Genomic DNA, 16,750 nt, shown 5'->3' with positions numbered 1-16,750 from the left:
GATGCGCAGGCTCGGCAGCCACAGCCACTCCACGGCATGTGGGATCTTCCCGGACCGGGGCATGAACCCGTGTCCTCTGCATTGCCAGGCAGTCTCTCAACCACTACGCCACCAGGGAAACCCTAAAATTTACATTTTGTAAGTTAAGGGTAATGAGATTTACCTGATACCTAAGAAATTCTGATGCCTTTACATTCCTCATATACATGATGGAAATAATAATAACTATTTAATAGAATTAAATGAAGTATGTAAAAACACTTTGTAAACCATGAATTACTTTACAAAGGTTGGGTATTAATATACTTTAAAATTTTTAACTTCAATATCTTAATCAAAAATTTAACTGTGATGGATGAAGGAACAAGATAAAACCCCAGAAAAACAACTAAATGAAGTGGAGATAGGCAACCTTCCAGAAAAATGATAGTGAAGATGATCCAGGACCTTGGAAAAAGAATGGAGGCAAAGATCGAGAAGATGCAAGAAATGTTTAACAAAGACCTAGAAGAATTAAAGAACAAACACCTAGAAGAAATAAACAACAAACAGAGATGAACAATACAATAACTGAAATGAAAAATACACTAGAAGGAATCAATAGCAGAATAACTGAGGCAGAAGAACAGATAAGTGACCTGGAAGACAGAATGGTGGAATTCACTGCCACAGAACAGAATAAAGAATAAAGAATGAAAAGAAATGAAGACAGTCTAACAGACCTCTGTGACAACATTAAACACAACAACATTCGCATTATAGGGGTCCCAGAAGGAGAAGAGAAAGAGAAAGGACCCAAGAAAATATTTGAAGAGATTATAGTTGAAAACTTCCCTAACATGGCAAAGGAAATAGCCACCCAAGTCCAGGAAGCGCAGAGAGTCCCAGCCAGGAAAAACCCAAGGAGAAACATGCCGAGACACATACTAATCAAATTGGCAAAAATTAAAGGCAAGGAAAAATTATTGAAAGCAACAAGGGAAAAACAACAAATAACATACAAGGGAACTCCCATAAGGTTAACAACTGATTTCTCAGTAGAAACTCTACAAGCCATAAGGGAGTGGCATGATATATTTAAAGTGATGAAAGGGAAGAACCTACAACAAAGATTACTCTATCTGGCAAGGATCTCATTCAGGTTCGACAGAGAAATCAAAAGTTTTACAGACAAGCAAAAGCTAAGAGAATTCAGTACCATCAAACTAGCTCTACAACAAATGCTAAAGGAACATCTCTAAGTGGGAAACATAACAGAAGAAAAGGACCTACAAAAACAAACCCATAATAATTAAGAAAATGGTAATAGGAACATACATATTGATAATTACCCTAAACGTGAATGGATTAAATGTTCCAAACAAAAGACAGGCTTGCTGAATGGATACAAAAACAAGACCCATATATATGCTGTCTACAAGAGACCAACTTCAGACCTAGGGACACATACAGACTGAAAGTGAGGGGATAGAAAAAGATATTCCATGCAAATGGAAATCAAAAGAAAGCTGAAGTAGCAATACTCATATCAGATAAAATAGGCTTTAAAACAAAGAATGTTACAAGAGATAAGGAAGGACACTACATAATGATCAAGGGATCAATCCAAGAAGAAGATATAACAATTATAAATACATATGCACCCAACATAGGAGCACCTCAATACATAAGGCAACTGCTAACAGCTATAAAAGAGGAAATAGACAGTAACACAATAATAGTGGAGGACTTTAACACCTCACTTACACCAATGGACAGATCATCCAAAATGAAAACAAATAAGGAAACAGAAGCTTTAAATGACACAACAGACCAGATAGATTTAATTGATATTTATAGGACAACCATCCAAAAACAGCAGACTACACTTTCTTCTCAAGTGCGTATGGAACATTCTCCAGGATAGATCACATCTTGCGTCACAAATCAAGCCTCAGTAAATTTAAGAAAATTGAAATCATATCAAGCATCTTTTCTGACCACAATGCTATGAGACTAGATATCAATTACAGGGGAAAAAAATGTAAAAAACACAAACACGTGGAGGCTAAACAATACATTACTAAATAACCAAGAGATCACTGAAGAAATCAAAAAACACGTAGAGACAAATGACAACAAAAACACAATGATCCAAAACCTATGGGATGCAGCAAAAGCAGTTCTAAGAGGGAAGTTTATAGCTATACAAGCTTACCTCAAGAAACAAGAAAAATCTCAAATAAACAATCTACCCTTAGACCTAAAGGAACTAGAGAAAGAAGAACAAATAAAACCCAAAGTTAGTAGAAGGAAAGAATCATAAAGATCAGAGCAGAAATAAATGAAATAGAAACAAAGAAAACAATAGCAAACCAATAAAACTAAAAGCTGGTTCTTTGAGAAGATAAACACAATTGATAAACCATTAGCCAGACTCATCAAGAAAAAGAGGGAGAGGACTCAAATCAATAAAATTAGAAATGAAAAAGGAGAAGTTACAGCGGACACGACAGAAATACAAAGCATCATAAGAGACTACTACAAGCAACTCTATGCCAATAAAATGGACAACCTGGAAGAAATGGACAAATGCTTAGAAAGGTATAACTGTCCAAGACTGAACCAGGAAGAAATAGAAAATAGGAACAGACCAATCACAAATAATGAAATTGAAACTGTGATTAAAAATCTTCCAACAAACAAAAGTCCAGGACCAGATGGCTTCACAGGTGAATTCTATCAAACATTTAGAGAAGAGCTAACAGCCATACTTCTCAAACTCTTCCAAAAAATTGTGGAGGAAGGAACACTCCCAAACTCATTCTATGAGGCCACCATCTCCCTGATACCAAAACCAGACAAAGATACTACAAAAAAAGAAAATTACAGACAATATCACTGATGAATACAGATGCAAAAATCCTCAACAAAACACTAGCAAACAGAATCCAACAATACATTAAAAGGATCATACACCATGTTCAAGTGGGATTTATCCCAGGAATGCAAGGATTCTTCAATATACACAAATCAATCAATGTGATACACCATATTAACAAATTGAAGAATAAAAACCATATGAAAAATTTAACTGTGACAAATACCTGATAACTGTGGCAAAAGGAGAAGGTACTGAGTCGTGTATAGGTTTATTTTGCTTTAAAAAGTTGACACATTACAAGTAACGTATAGAAATAGAACTTTGTTCACATCATTGTTTCCCTGTTTCAATAAAACTTCTGTTTCTAAATGGAAAAAAAATTTAACTGTCGATTCAATTTTGTTTAGAGATATTTTGGTTAAAATACTCATAATGAGAAACCAAGAGAAATGGCCTTCACTGATTCAACACTGACTTCTGTTGTTGAAGTCCACATAACTGCTAACTTGGTGCTATTTTAGAACTAAATCAGGCCCTTCGCTTTCTGCAGTACACCAGTGTACTCAGTGTACCTTCAGAGTAGCAGAGGAACATCTCTATTCCATAAGCCTTTCTTTGGAAGACCTTTGTAGTTCTACAATACAAAGTGTGAATGCCAGGCTGTCTGAATATGATTGAAGGGAGAAAGAAATAAAAATTCCTCCTCCCCAGATGGTTCAGTATAACACCATTCCTGGTAAAAATTCTCCTTTCTCCTCTATCATAAATCGAGACCACTGTTAGCTATGAGTATCGAGTTGCTAGAGGAGACCTACATGCCTCATTTGGGATAAAGGCATCCTGGCCACATCATCTTCCCACTAACCCAGGTTTTTAAGCACAGAAGAACAGGAGATAACTCACTACCAATTTAAACGCATAATTTCAGAGAATCTTAAAACTGGAAAATTCAACTAGGGCAATTTCCTCACTTCATTACAAATACACTGTGAGGCATAGATAAGATGTGTGAATCACTCAGGGCCTGCCTCAGGGTAGGCATATAACAAATGCTGGTCTGCTACTCCTGAAAGTTCTCTGGGCCTTTATTCTAGGCAATGAGACAGAAGTTTCTGCACTCAGCCCCAGAAATATTTTTTCAAAAGCTTTAGGTGTGATGCCCTGTTTTTAAGCTTATATTCAGTCCTTGTAGATTTTTCTATTTTCATTCCAATAATCAATTGCTCTTATGGTAAGCATCTTAGAAAAACCAACTATTACATTTCATAACTACTAAAAAGAGCAGTCAAATAAAGAGAAAGTAATTCTTAACCTAGAGTATCTTCTATTATTATTATTGTTACTGTTATATTATTAATTACTACTATTATAACACTGGGCATGACACAGGATACAGAATAAGCATAAGACATAGTGTTTGCTTTGATGCATTGTTCTTATAAGAAATAAAGATCAGGAAATAATGTACTACCAATTTAAATGCACAATTTTGAATCCTAAAAAAGAATAAACTTTAAAATTTCAACTAGGGGGGAAAAAGAAATTTCAAGTAGGGCAATTCTCTTCCTTCATCACAGATAAGTGGTGAAGCTTAAATGAGATGTGTGAATCACCTGGTTTTTTTTTAATAACACTTTTAAAAAACAGTCAAACATCTTTAAAGACATCGTGGTGTAGGGGAAATGTGAATCCACTGACTAGAAAATAGGGGTAGGCACACTTCCTATAAAAGGCAGAAGAGTAAATACTTTAGGCTTTGCAAGCCATATACGGTGTCTGTTACATTTTCTTTTTCTTTCTTTTTTTTTTTTTTTTTCTTTTTTGCGGTATGCGGGCCTCTCTCTCACTGTTGTGGCCTCTCCCGTCGCGGAGGACAGGCTCCGGATGCGCAGGCTCAGCGGCCATGGCTCACGGGCCTAGCAACTCCGCAGCATGTGGAATCTTCCCGGACCAGGGCACGAACCCGTGTCCCCTGCAACGGCAGGCGGACTCTCAACCACTGGCCACCAGGGAAGCCCCTTTTTTCTTTTTTAAATTACCTTTTACAAATATAAAAATCTTCCTCTTCTCACTGGCCATACAAAAGCAGATGGGCCAGATTTGCCCTGTGCAAGCTGTGGTTTGCTGACCCCTGGACTAGATAATAAAATTAAAGTCATAAAGAGATAATGTATTAAATCAATTTATAAAACTGATAAAATCAGGTACAGAATTTAAATACTCATACTCCTTCAGTATACCATTCTACATCTATGAAACATCTCTACCTTACCTGAAATTCATCGAAACATAAGAGACATGCTTCTTCACTGATTTCTTCAGCTATAGGAGCTATTGGATCGTATAATTTACCCATGAATCCTGGTTTCCTTTTTGGCAAACTCTGTTTAAGGCGGTGTATTCCTTAAATGGATGAAGTTAAACACAAATCAAATATTGTATTAACAGTACATTTTAAATAACTAAAACATATTTTTTAAATCTCTAAATGAAACATAGTGTGAACATAAAATTGAAGTTTAAATTTCACATACAAACAAATATGATTATTGAGGTTGGTTGCAGTTTCTCTACCTCAAAATAAGTTGTTCACGTATTACTATATTCCCATGGTTGTAAGGACATTTTGTAGTCATTCCATCTCCACTCTTCAATCACTTCAGAGATGACAAAGTGATAGAATAGATGATTAGATTGTGACTGATGATCAACACACAGATCTTAGTCCTGAGGATTTCAGAGATGCAGGCAAAGGAGGTGATCCTGTCCTCTATGTCTAGCATATCTAATCAGGATGTTCCCTTGTTTCCAGCCAGTCCCACTTCATTCACTATATGTTACTAAATGCTGAAAGTATTCTAAGAAAAGTACAATATTCCTGCCCTGAGAAGGTTACAGTATAGCTAGTAAACAAATAATGCAAAGATGAAATAACACACCCCTGACAAAGAAATAAAGCATACATACAAGAACAAACTGAATGCCTGCATGCTAAGGTGACACAGAGGAAAAGGCCTAATCAAGAATAACTTTGTGAAACAGGTGAGGCTTAAACATTTCTTATTGATCCTTAGTAGAAAGAGAAAATGCCTGACCTTCACAGAGTAACCTCTGTTCTCTGATTTGGAAGTAATGAATTTGTCTCTAGGACCAACTCTGGACACATTACTAATTGCTTCAATATAGCACAAAACAAATGAAACCAAATAAAATCTTACTTTTAGCAAAAATCTGATTTTTTTAAAGATTAAAAACTTTAAGATGAGGAAAATTATTTTGTAATGTTTGTCCATTTAAATCACTTCTTTCAGATCATTAACTTACTTTTGTGAACATCTAGCATGAAACCATGAAAATGAACCCGTTTTTTCCTCTTCATTTCCACATAAGCATAAAACATGTCCATCACCATTGTTTTCCCTGTACCTTAAAAAAAAAAAACTATTAAACAGTATGTACTGATTGCTCTAATGATTGTTCATTAGCTCTGGGATAATGAAAACACACTCTGCTACTGGAAAGCTTAAGACTATGTTAACTTTTTTAAAAGCAGTGTTTATTTCTTACGCTAAACTACCTAAAAATAAAATGTTGATATTATTCTTTTCTGTTAAAATCCTGTTTTTAGGAAATACAACATTTAGTTAGCATTCCAGGGACTATTTCCTCCAGAGAACTATGCTTTTAAACTGGCAAGATTTACAGATTATTCATTCTTCAGTTTCTCTTCCAAAAGGCACAGTATAAATAAAATAACTTTAATTAATTAATTATTTATTGGGCCATTACAAAGGATGAGGAACTGTCTTAGGCACTATAGGAAAATTTACCAGTGAAAAATTAGAAAATACACATTAGCACCTAACATAAACACTGAAAATAAATAATAGATGTTAGAGCTGGAGAATTGCCAATTATAACACTTTTTTTAAAAAAAATTTATTTGTTTATTTATTTTTGGCTGCATAGGGTCTTCGTTGCTGAGCGCGGGCTTTCTCCAGTTGCGGTAAGCAGGGGCTACTCTTCCTTGCAGTGTGCAGGCTTCTCATTTCAGTGGCTTCTCTTGTCGTGGAGCACGGGCTCTAGGTGAGTGGGCATCAGTAGTTGTGGCACGCGGGCTCAGTAGTTGTGGCTCGCAGGCTCTAGAGTGCAGGCTCAGTAGTTGTGGCGCATGGGCTTAGTTTGCTCCATGGCTTGTGGGATCTTCCCCCACCAGGGCTCAAATCTGTGTCACCTGCACTGATGGGGGATTCTTAACCACTACATCACCAGGGAATTCCTATAACACTTTTTGAAAAAGCTGAGAATACTGGCTTTCAAAATGAGGCTTACTTGAAGAAATTCAGATACAGTTAACCCTTATAATTAAATTATCTAATTTTCAGCACTCAAACTGTTAATCACTACGATCACATTAGTAATCAAAGAGTCAACAGCCTGAGCATTTCACAAGGCATGCACAGGAAGCCTGTTCCCTCACAGAAAGCCCAGAGCTTTGGGGACACTGACAGTGGTCAAGTTTGGTTCACACCCAGCATTCCCCAGCAGGCAGGCCAGGGGATGCTGGTCTTGTCTCTCATCCTCACTGCTTCCTCCACCACCACCTTACCAAAGCATCCAGGCTCTCCTTGCAGGAGCTGCAATTATTATACTATCTTCAAAGGCAGCTCAGGAAGCAAGATTTGAGTCTTAAATCTGTTGAGCTTTCCTCCATTCCATAAGAAAGCTTTGGGCTTTCTGTGAGGGAACAGGCTTCCTGTGCATGTCTTGTGAAATGCTCAGGCTGTTGACTCTTCGATTACTAATGTGATGATAGTGATTAACAGTTTGAGTGCTGAAAATTAGATAATTTAATTATAAGGGTTAACTGTATCTGAATTTCTTCAAGTAAGCCTCATTTTGAAAGCCAGTATTCTCAGCTTTTTCAAAAAGTGTTATAGGACTTCCCTGGTGATGTAGTGGTTAAGAATCCCCCATCAGTGCAGGTGACACAGATTTGAGCCCTGGTGGGGGAAGATCCCACAAGCCATGGAGCAACTAAGCCCATGCGCCACAACTACTGAGCCTGCGAGCCATTTGAATTGTCAGAAAGATTTTTGTATACAAAAATACAATTCACAGGACTTCCCTGGTGGCTAAGACTCCACGCTCCCAATGCTAGGGACCCGGGTTTGATCCCTGGTCAGGGAACTAGATCCCGCATGCCGACTGCAATGCAGACCCAGCACAGCCAAATTAATTAATTAATTAATTAATTAATAATATTTAAAAAGAAAATACAATTCACCAGACAGATTTTTAATGAGAAGACCATTTAGACTGAAAAGTAATTTTTTGCAAAAATATTCAGTACAAGTCTCTTGATATAGTGAGTGGCAGCAAATTTTATATCATTACATTTACACAAAGAAGTAAATTAATAAAGTTTCAAATTCTGCTGCATGAAGCATGGTATACTTATAGATCCAGAAAAGAAGTCATGAATTATCTAACAAAAAATGTGAACAATATATATTTGAACATAATCATTGTGCTCTTCCTCAAAAATGTGCTTAAAATGTAACAAAACCATCATATAAAAAGTTTCTGAAAATAAAAGCAAAAAGAAGAAATCATAAATAAAATCATAAAATAAAATCATAAATCATATTTACAATAGCCAGGATATGGAAGCAACCTAAGTGTCCATCAACAGATGAATGGATAAAGAAGATGTGGCACATATATACAATGGAATATTACTCAGGCATAAAAAGAAATGAAACTGAGTTATTTGTAATGAGCTGGATAGACCTGGAGTCTGTCATACAGAGTGAAGTAAGTCAGAAGGAGAAAAACAAATACCGTATGCTAACACATATATATGGAATCTAAGAAAAAAAATGTCATGAAGAGATTAGTGATAGGATGGGAATAAAACACAGACCTACTAGAGCATGGACTTAAGGATATGGGGAGGGAGAAGGGTAAGATGTGACGACGTGAGAGAGTGGCAGGGACATATATACACTACCAAATGTAAATTAGATAGCCAGTGGGAAGCTGCAGCATAGCACAGGGAGATCACCTCTGTGCTTTGTGACCACCTAGAGGGGTGGGATAGGGAGGGTGGGAGGGAGGATGACACAAGAGGAAAGAGATATGGGAACATATGTATATGTATAACTGATTCACTTTGTTGTAAAGGAGAAACTAACACACTATTGTAAAACAGTTATACTCCAATAAAGATGTTAAAAAAAAAGGAAAAAACTGATAGACTAGAACATGTAAAATGCAAACTTCTGAATATCAAAATCACCATAAACAAAATATTATTTATTTAATCAACATATTTTCATTGAATGCCTACCATGTGTGAGGCCCTATTCTAGGTGCTTATTAGGAAATGGCAGTGAACAAAGCTAACAAAAATCCCTGTCCTCATGGAACTTGGCAGTTTAACATTGTATCTCTTTATATTTTTTCCTCATACACTGTTGGTGGGAATGTAAAGTGGTGCAGCCGCTACGGAAAACAGTATGGAGATTCCTTAAAAAACTAAAAATAGAACTACCGTATATATGATCCAGCAATTCCACTCTTGGGTATATATCTGGAAACAATGAAAACACCAACTTGAAAAGATACATGCATCCCAATGTTCACAGCAGCACTATTTACAACAGCCAAGACGTGGGAGCAACCCAAGTGCCCATCAACAGACAAATGGATTAAGAAGATGAACCCTATGTCACTCAAACTTTTAGCTTGGAGGGACCTTCCAGATTGCTGCACAAAGAAGGTGAATCCAAGTAAAACACCCCGGTCTGAGTGAGTTAAGAGAGATCAGGATTATGGGAGTCCAGAACGCAGGTGAAATTTGCAAGGCAAAGTGCCAGAGAGGAGGAAGCTATATAATGAAAGAGCTCCAGAAACCAACAGGTGGACACTCTTGAGTCTTTGGCTGAATAACAGCTGCTCATGCATAAGGTGATACTTCATGATGTGAGGCAAGGGAAGCTGTGTTATGAACCCCTAGGAAACTGTGTGATAAACAATTTCCAGAGATATTGATACATACAACAACTTTGAATGACTCTCCAATGAATTACAATGAGTGGAAAAAAAACCAAAGCCAATCTTAAAAAGTTACATACTTTTTCATTTATATAACATTTTTGAAATGACAGAATTTTAGAAATGGAGAACAGATTAGTGACTGCCAGGATGTAGAAATGGAGGGTGGATATGTATGGTTATAAAATTATGGGCAATACAAGGGATTCTTGTGGTGATACAGTTGTTCAGTATCTTGACTCATGAACCTACAGAGGTGATAAAGTGTACAGAACTAAATACACACATAAATGAGTATAGCACAGCTGAGATGAAACTCATGGATACAGAATGCTGACTGTATTCCTTGTACTAGGCCATTTTATATAAGGGACCTGAATATCACCAAATTTTGATATCCTTGGGGACCCCTAAAACCAATCCCCTGTGGATACCAAGGGATGACTATACAAGTAAAACTGGAGAAATCTGAACAGGATTGGTGAATTGTATCAATGTCAATATCCTGGTTGTGATATTTTTACTATAGTTTTGCAAAAAGTTGCCTTAGAGGGGAAATGAGTGTATACAGATCTCTCTGAATTACTTCGTATAACTGTATGTGAATCTGTAATTATCTCAATGAAATTTTCAATTAAAAAAATACTTCAAATGAATCAAACTGGCATGCAAGTAATTCATTTAACTTCCTGTCAAAATAAAATTCAACATATAAAAATTATATAATCCTCACAACATTTGAAAAAAATTTTTGACAAAATTCAACACACATACATGATTGCTTTTTTTTTTTTTTTTTTTTTTTTTTTACTTTTTTTTTGCAGTACGTGGGCCTCTCACTGTTGTGGCCTCTCCCGTTGCGGAGCACAGGCTCCGGACGCACAGGCTCAGCGGCCGTGGCTCACGGGCCCAGCCGCTCCGCAGCATGTGGGATCCTCCCGGACCGGGGCATGAACCCGTGTCCCCTGCATCGGCAGGCGGACTCTCAACCACCGCGCCACCAGGGAAGCCCCACATACATGATTAAAAACTCTCAGCAAACTAGGAAAAGAAGCAGACTTCCTTGACCTCATAAAGGACAAATAACAAAAACCTACACTGAAAAGATGCTCAATATCACCAATTATTTGAAAAATGCAAAACAAAACTACAATGAGATACCACTTCACATCCATTAGGATAGCTATTATGAAAACAACAAACAAACAGAAAAATAATGTATTGATAAAGGTGTGGAAAAATGGGGACCCTTGTATATTACTGGTGGGAATGTAAAATTGTGCAGCTGCTATGGAAAACAGTATGGCAGTTCCTCAAAAAATTAAACACAGAATGAGCATATGATCCAGCAATTCTACTTCTGGATATACACAAAAGAATTGAAAGCTGGGATTGAAACAAATATTTGTTCATCAATGTTTATAGCAGCATTATTCACAGAAGTCAGAAGATGGAAACAACCCAAACATCCATCGACAGATGAAGGGATAAACAAAATTGGTATATAAATATAATGGAATATTATTCAGCCTTTAAAAAGAATGGGGAAAAAAAAGAATGAAATTCTGACATATGCTACAACATGGATGAATCTTGAAGATACTATGCTAGGTGAAATAAGCCAGAAACAAAAGGATAAATATTATATGATCCCACTTACATGAGGTCCCTGGAGTCATCAAATTCACAGAGAAAGAAGTAGAACAGAGGTTGCCAGGGACTGGGAAGGAGGGGGTTATAGAATGGGTGTTATTGTTTAATAGGTACAGAGTTTCAGTTTGGGAAGATAAAAATGTTCTGGAGATGAATAGTGGTGATGTTTGCATAACAATGTCAATGTACTTAATGCCACTGGACTGTACAGTTAAAATGATAAATTTTATATTACATATATGTTGCCACAATAAAAGAAACTAATACATTAAACACACACACACCCTACAGTTAACGTCATACTTAACTAGGGAAGACTGAACACTTCTCCCCTAAAATTTGACACAAGGCAAGGATATCCACTCTCATGACTTCTATTCAACATTGTACTGCATCCTAGCTAATGCAATGAGGCAAGAAAAAGAACTAGAAGGCATAGAAATTATAAAGGAAAAAGTTAAATTGTCTATTCACAGATACGATTACGTTCACAAAAAATCCTGAAGAAGCTACCAAATAACCAGGAGTTATAAGAGTTAACATTATAAGAGTTAATAATTGAATTTAGAAAGGTCATCCAAAAAATCAGTTGATTCTATACACTAGCAGTGATCAACTGGAAATTTAAATGTTAACATACAATACCATTTGCAGTAAAATACACGGGAATAAATTTATCAAAAAATATGGCAAACCTCTGCACTACAAACTACAAAACACCACTGAGAGAAATTAAAGAAGATATTTTAGGGACTTCCCTGGTGGCACAGTGGTTAAGAATCTGCCTGCCAACAGAGGGGACACAGGTTCAAGCCCTGGTCCGGGAAGATCCCACATGCCGCGGAGCAACTAAGCCCGTGTGCCACAACTATTGAGCTGTGCTCTAGAGCCCGTGAGCCACAACTACGGAAGCCCACATGCCTAGAGCCCATGCTCCACAACAAGAGAAGCCATCACAGTGAGAAGCCTGCGCACTGCAGCGAAGAGTCGCCCCCACTCACTGCAACTAGAGAAAGCCTGCGCGCAGCAAACGGAGACCCAACACTGCCAAAAATAAATAAATAAATGAATAAGATATTTTAAAATGAAGAAATATACCATGCTCATAGATTGGAATACTCAATATTTTAAGTTATCAATTCTCTGTAGACATTGCTCTATAGCTTCAACATAATCCCAATCAAAATCCCCAGATTTTTTTTAATGAACAAGTTTATTCTAAAATGAACATGGAAATACAAAGGCCACAGAATGATCAAAATAATCTTGAAAAAGACAAAGTTGGAAGACTCACATCACACCACAGAGATGCATCAGCAAAATCCAAGTTGTAGGAAATCCTACAGGACAAAGATGTTTATAAGTATGTATGTATATATGTGTGTGTGGTGTGCACACACCCAAGCATATAACTACCTCAGGATGTAAAATATATTATTACTGTGAGTCATTTTCAAAAATGTTTCAAAGCCATTGCCACAGTTTGTAAGCTTTGGGTGAGCAAAGGCTGTGTCTGTTTTTATTCACCATTACATTTCCAGAAACAACAGACTGCCTGGCACAAGGCAACAAGCATTTGTCAAGTGACTGGAAGAATGAGGACAGATGTTGGAAAAAAGTAGGGAAACCAGCACTAAATTTCACCTGCTTCATGATTTTGCTTTGGTCTCTACAGAATCCTAAATAAAACCTTGTAATTTTCTCAGGATAAGATTCTTACTAGGGGAGTCATTTATAAAACCTAAAAATCTTTTAAATTCTAACTTTTAAGCCTATAGTTGGGAAGCCCAAAAATGACTACTCGAGAGCCCCCTCTAGTGGTGCCCTTTTCACAGCTGACCCCCTGCAGAAGGAGCTAGAAGTGGTATCCTCCACCACTGCCTCCCACCCGAGAAGAATTTTGCTTTCCAACTCCTAACCTTAAAACCAGTCTACCTTTCCACTGGTGAAATTATCAATGTGAAACAGGTAAGGTTAAACCAGGAGACAGCAAAAAAGGGACTGACAAACAAAAACGTACTTTATTCTCTTCTAATGTACAGGAGAAATCATTAACCCTGCCATCACCACTCATTCTGCTAGTCTAGAGCTGAAACCTTGTTGTAAGAAAGCCAGCTGTAGGGTAAGAATGAAGCCACAAAATATTACTACTGCAGCTTTTGACTTCTGCATGAGATATGATAAGTATTTTATTAATGAAAACATTTCAAGATTGAACCATGATGATATCAATGCTCCTGGGGTTCCCGTATTGAGAGTCCATCTGAGTCAATCATCTCAACATACCTATGAAAATAGAGTAGACTGAAGTGGGCATGACAGAGTCCAAGACAAGGGCAGGAATAAGGAGGAAAAGGGATGCTATGAAACAGACATCTCTTTTCCACCAAGTCTCTTTAAAATTTATTACCTGTTTCCCAAGTCTAAAAAAGAAAAATAATAAAGAATAAGAGCCTGTAAAGTCATTCTGAGGCTATTCTCCCAGCCAGCGAGCCCACCCAAAATGAGAATTTGACCTATCTTTTATTACCTATTTTGTAAGTAAACTAATTCTAAACTAAACTGAGTATGGCCACCAAAATGTTCATCTCACTTCCTATTTCAGAATTCCTTTCTTTTCCCCTCTCTACATTATGAAGATGTTCCTAGCCAAAGATTGCCACACACCCAGCCTATGTGAATATCCCGTGTTACACACCTTTTCTAATCCCTTCAAACATTCAGATAAATTACGTTTATTGTACCTCCCTTCAATTCGTTAGAATATGGCTGTATTTTCCAAACTAAAAATCCAACAACTTTCATAGTTGTTTTTTTTTTTAAAGTCCTTTTGTAGAAGTGGAAACAGTTGTGTCTTACTAACCATATCCATTTATGGTTAAGTGGTTAAGGTAACAAGAGAAACAAAGATACTGATTTTAGCAATGACAGAACATGAAAGTGAAGGTATAGGAAGTAAACGTTCTCCAAAGAGGCAAAAAATGAAAGATGACAACAGAATGAGATCTGCTAGCGGTGCCCAAAGGTGCAGACACATAAAACTGCTCAAGTAGCTGGTATAAATTAGATTCTAAATAAGAAGTATATATTGGTCTCAAAAATACCAATTAGCCAATGAACTAAGAAAAAGAATAGTTTGAGCCTCTTTCACATTTTTAAAATCTGCAAGTTTGAAGAACTTGAAGAATCTCTATCATTTGCTTTTTAAATACTAACTAATTCCCTTTTTATTAGATTTGCTAAATCTATAAATGTAAAACAGGCATATAGAGGCATTAGTAAACAAATCAGAAGAAGAGGGAGGACCCAGAAAAGAACAGTTTGATCTTTGAGGCAGTATAACTACTTATTCAACTTCTATTATTTTTCTTACCCTAAAATTCTTATTAAGATAACGAACCTCTGCCACCACTTCCTCACAATGCAAATTTGTTTATCTCGTTACATTAAATGTGCATTTTGAGTATGTAAAGAACTGAATGACAAGCCATAAGGTCAGAGGAAGGAGGAGCCACCTTCATGACAACAGTGAAGGTGGGTAACCAGGGAGAGGTTTAAAACTGGAGAAAAAGATTTGATTGAAGGAAACAGAAACCAGAAACAGACAACTTCAGCAAGAATGAAGTCAGGGAAGAAGCAAGACGTTAACTGATTAGGAAAATCTAGAAAGTGACAGCTCATAAGGTTTCCGAGAAAATGTGAGTCTTTGTGCCCAGTGCATGGAAGTGGGAGACCAAGGAAATGTTACCACTCATATGTTAAGAACGTCTACTCAGGGGCCTCCCTGGTGGCGCAGTGGTTAATAATCCGCCTGCCAATGCAGGGGACGGGGGTTCGAGCCCTGCTCAGGGAAGATCCCACATGCTGCAGAGCAACTAAATCCATGCGCCACAACTACTAGTCCTGCACTCTAGAGCCGGCGAGCCACAGCTACTGAGCCCGAGCGCCACAACTACTGCAGCCCGCCCGCCTAGAGCCCATGCTCCTCAGCAAGAGAAGCTACCACAATGGGAAGCCTGCGCGCTACCACAATGAGAAGCCTGCGCACTGCCACGAAGAGCAGCCCCCGCTCGCCGCAACTAGAGTTAGTCCGCGCACAGCAACGAAGACCCAATGCAACCAAAATAAATAAGTAAATAAATAATTTTTTTTTTTTTTTTAAGTAAAAACAGGGCTTCCCTGGTGGCGCAGTGGTTGGGAGTCCGCCTGCCGATACAGGGGACGCGGGTTCGTGCCCCAGTCCGGGAGGATCCCACATGCCGCAGGGCGGCTGGGCCCGTGGGCCATGGCCGCTGGGCCTGCGCATCCGGAGCCAGTGATCCGCAGGGGGAGAGGCCACGGCGGTGGGAGGCCCGCGTAACGCCAAAAAAAAAAAAAAAGTAAAAAACAAACAGTTTATTTTTTTTTAAGTTATTAACCTGAGTCAAATAGCACTGAGCAATGAGATTCTGGTTTATCTAATAACCTATCTAGAAATGACTTCCTTCCCTAAGATCAACTCTCTTTATACATTAAATAATGTTTGCACCCTAACATGTTAACTAATTCTGCCTTCAACTGCAGTCACCCTATGAGAAATAAAAGTAAAAACTAAGATAACTGCACGTGTCTCCTCTCTCCTATTTTACCTCACCTCATCCTGTTCTTGCTGGTAGTGTACTGAGGGATAGAAATGGAAGTTATCCCTGAGTGAAAGCTGGGAAACTTTTTGTTTGGACCACTTAAAACTTATTTTAACACACTTACCAACATCTCCATAAACATACAGGCCCCTTGGAGGTTTGCTCCTTGAAAAAAGCTGCAAATTAAGAACAAATTATAAATCTCCAACGTGGAAATAATCGAATATCATCATATACATAGCATTGCTAACCGTGCTATATATACAGGACTGAAATGGGCTACTGCACACAATAAGTACAAAAAACTTGATATAAAAGGCTATGAAGCCCCACTTAGGTTTTAATATAGGAGGCAAGAATCATAGTAGCTCAGAGCAAGGCTCTGAAGTCACACAACTTAAGTTTACATCCACTTCATAATTTACTAACCATGTAATCTTCCCCCTCTTTCCCAAATGGGTTCCCCAAACATGACAGCCTAGCTCATTCCCAGCAAGCAAGAGATCAGAAGATTTTTTCTGAAGAAAGTGAATGGTTTCCAGAAATAAAGGCC

General features: G+C 37.7%; 1 protein-coding gene across 3 annotated transcripts in view; it reads right to left on the bottom strand.

The window, feature by feature from the left end:
- AFG1L (AFG1 like ATPase) overlaps positions 1 to 16,750 on the bottom strand; it is a 201,286-nt gene that overhangs the window by 126,644 nt on the left and 57,892 nt on the right. For all 3 annotated transcript variants that reach the window (XM_059083931.2, XM_059083932.2, XM_067011566.1), the window contains exons 3-5: positions 16,322 to 16,373; positions 6,188 to 6,289; positions 5,136 to 5,266 (exon numbers count right to left, since the gene is read on the bottom strand). In XM_059083931.2, coding sequence (XP_058939914.1) covers positions 5,136 to 5,266; positions 6,188 to 6,289; positions 16,322 to 16,373 — 285 coding nt within the window. The remainder of the gene's footprint in view (positions 1 to 5,135; positions 5,267 to 6,187; positions 6,290 to 16,321; positions 16,374 to 16,750) is intronic.

This window comes from Kogia breviceps, chromosome 13, assembly GCF_026419965.1.
Source record: "Kogia breviceps isolate mKogBre1 chromosome 13, mKogBre1 haplotype 1, whole genome shotgun sequence".
NCBI classification, from domain to species: Eukaryota; Metazoa; Chordata; class Mammalia; order Artiodactyla; family Physeteridae; genus Kogia; species Kogia breviceps.
Note: the sequence above shows the minus strand (reverse complement) of the source record. Positions and strands in the feature narration are given on the sequence as shown.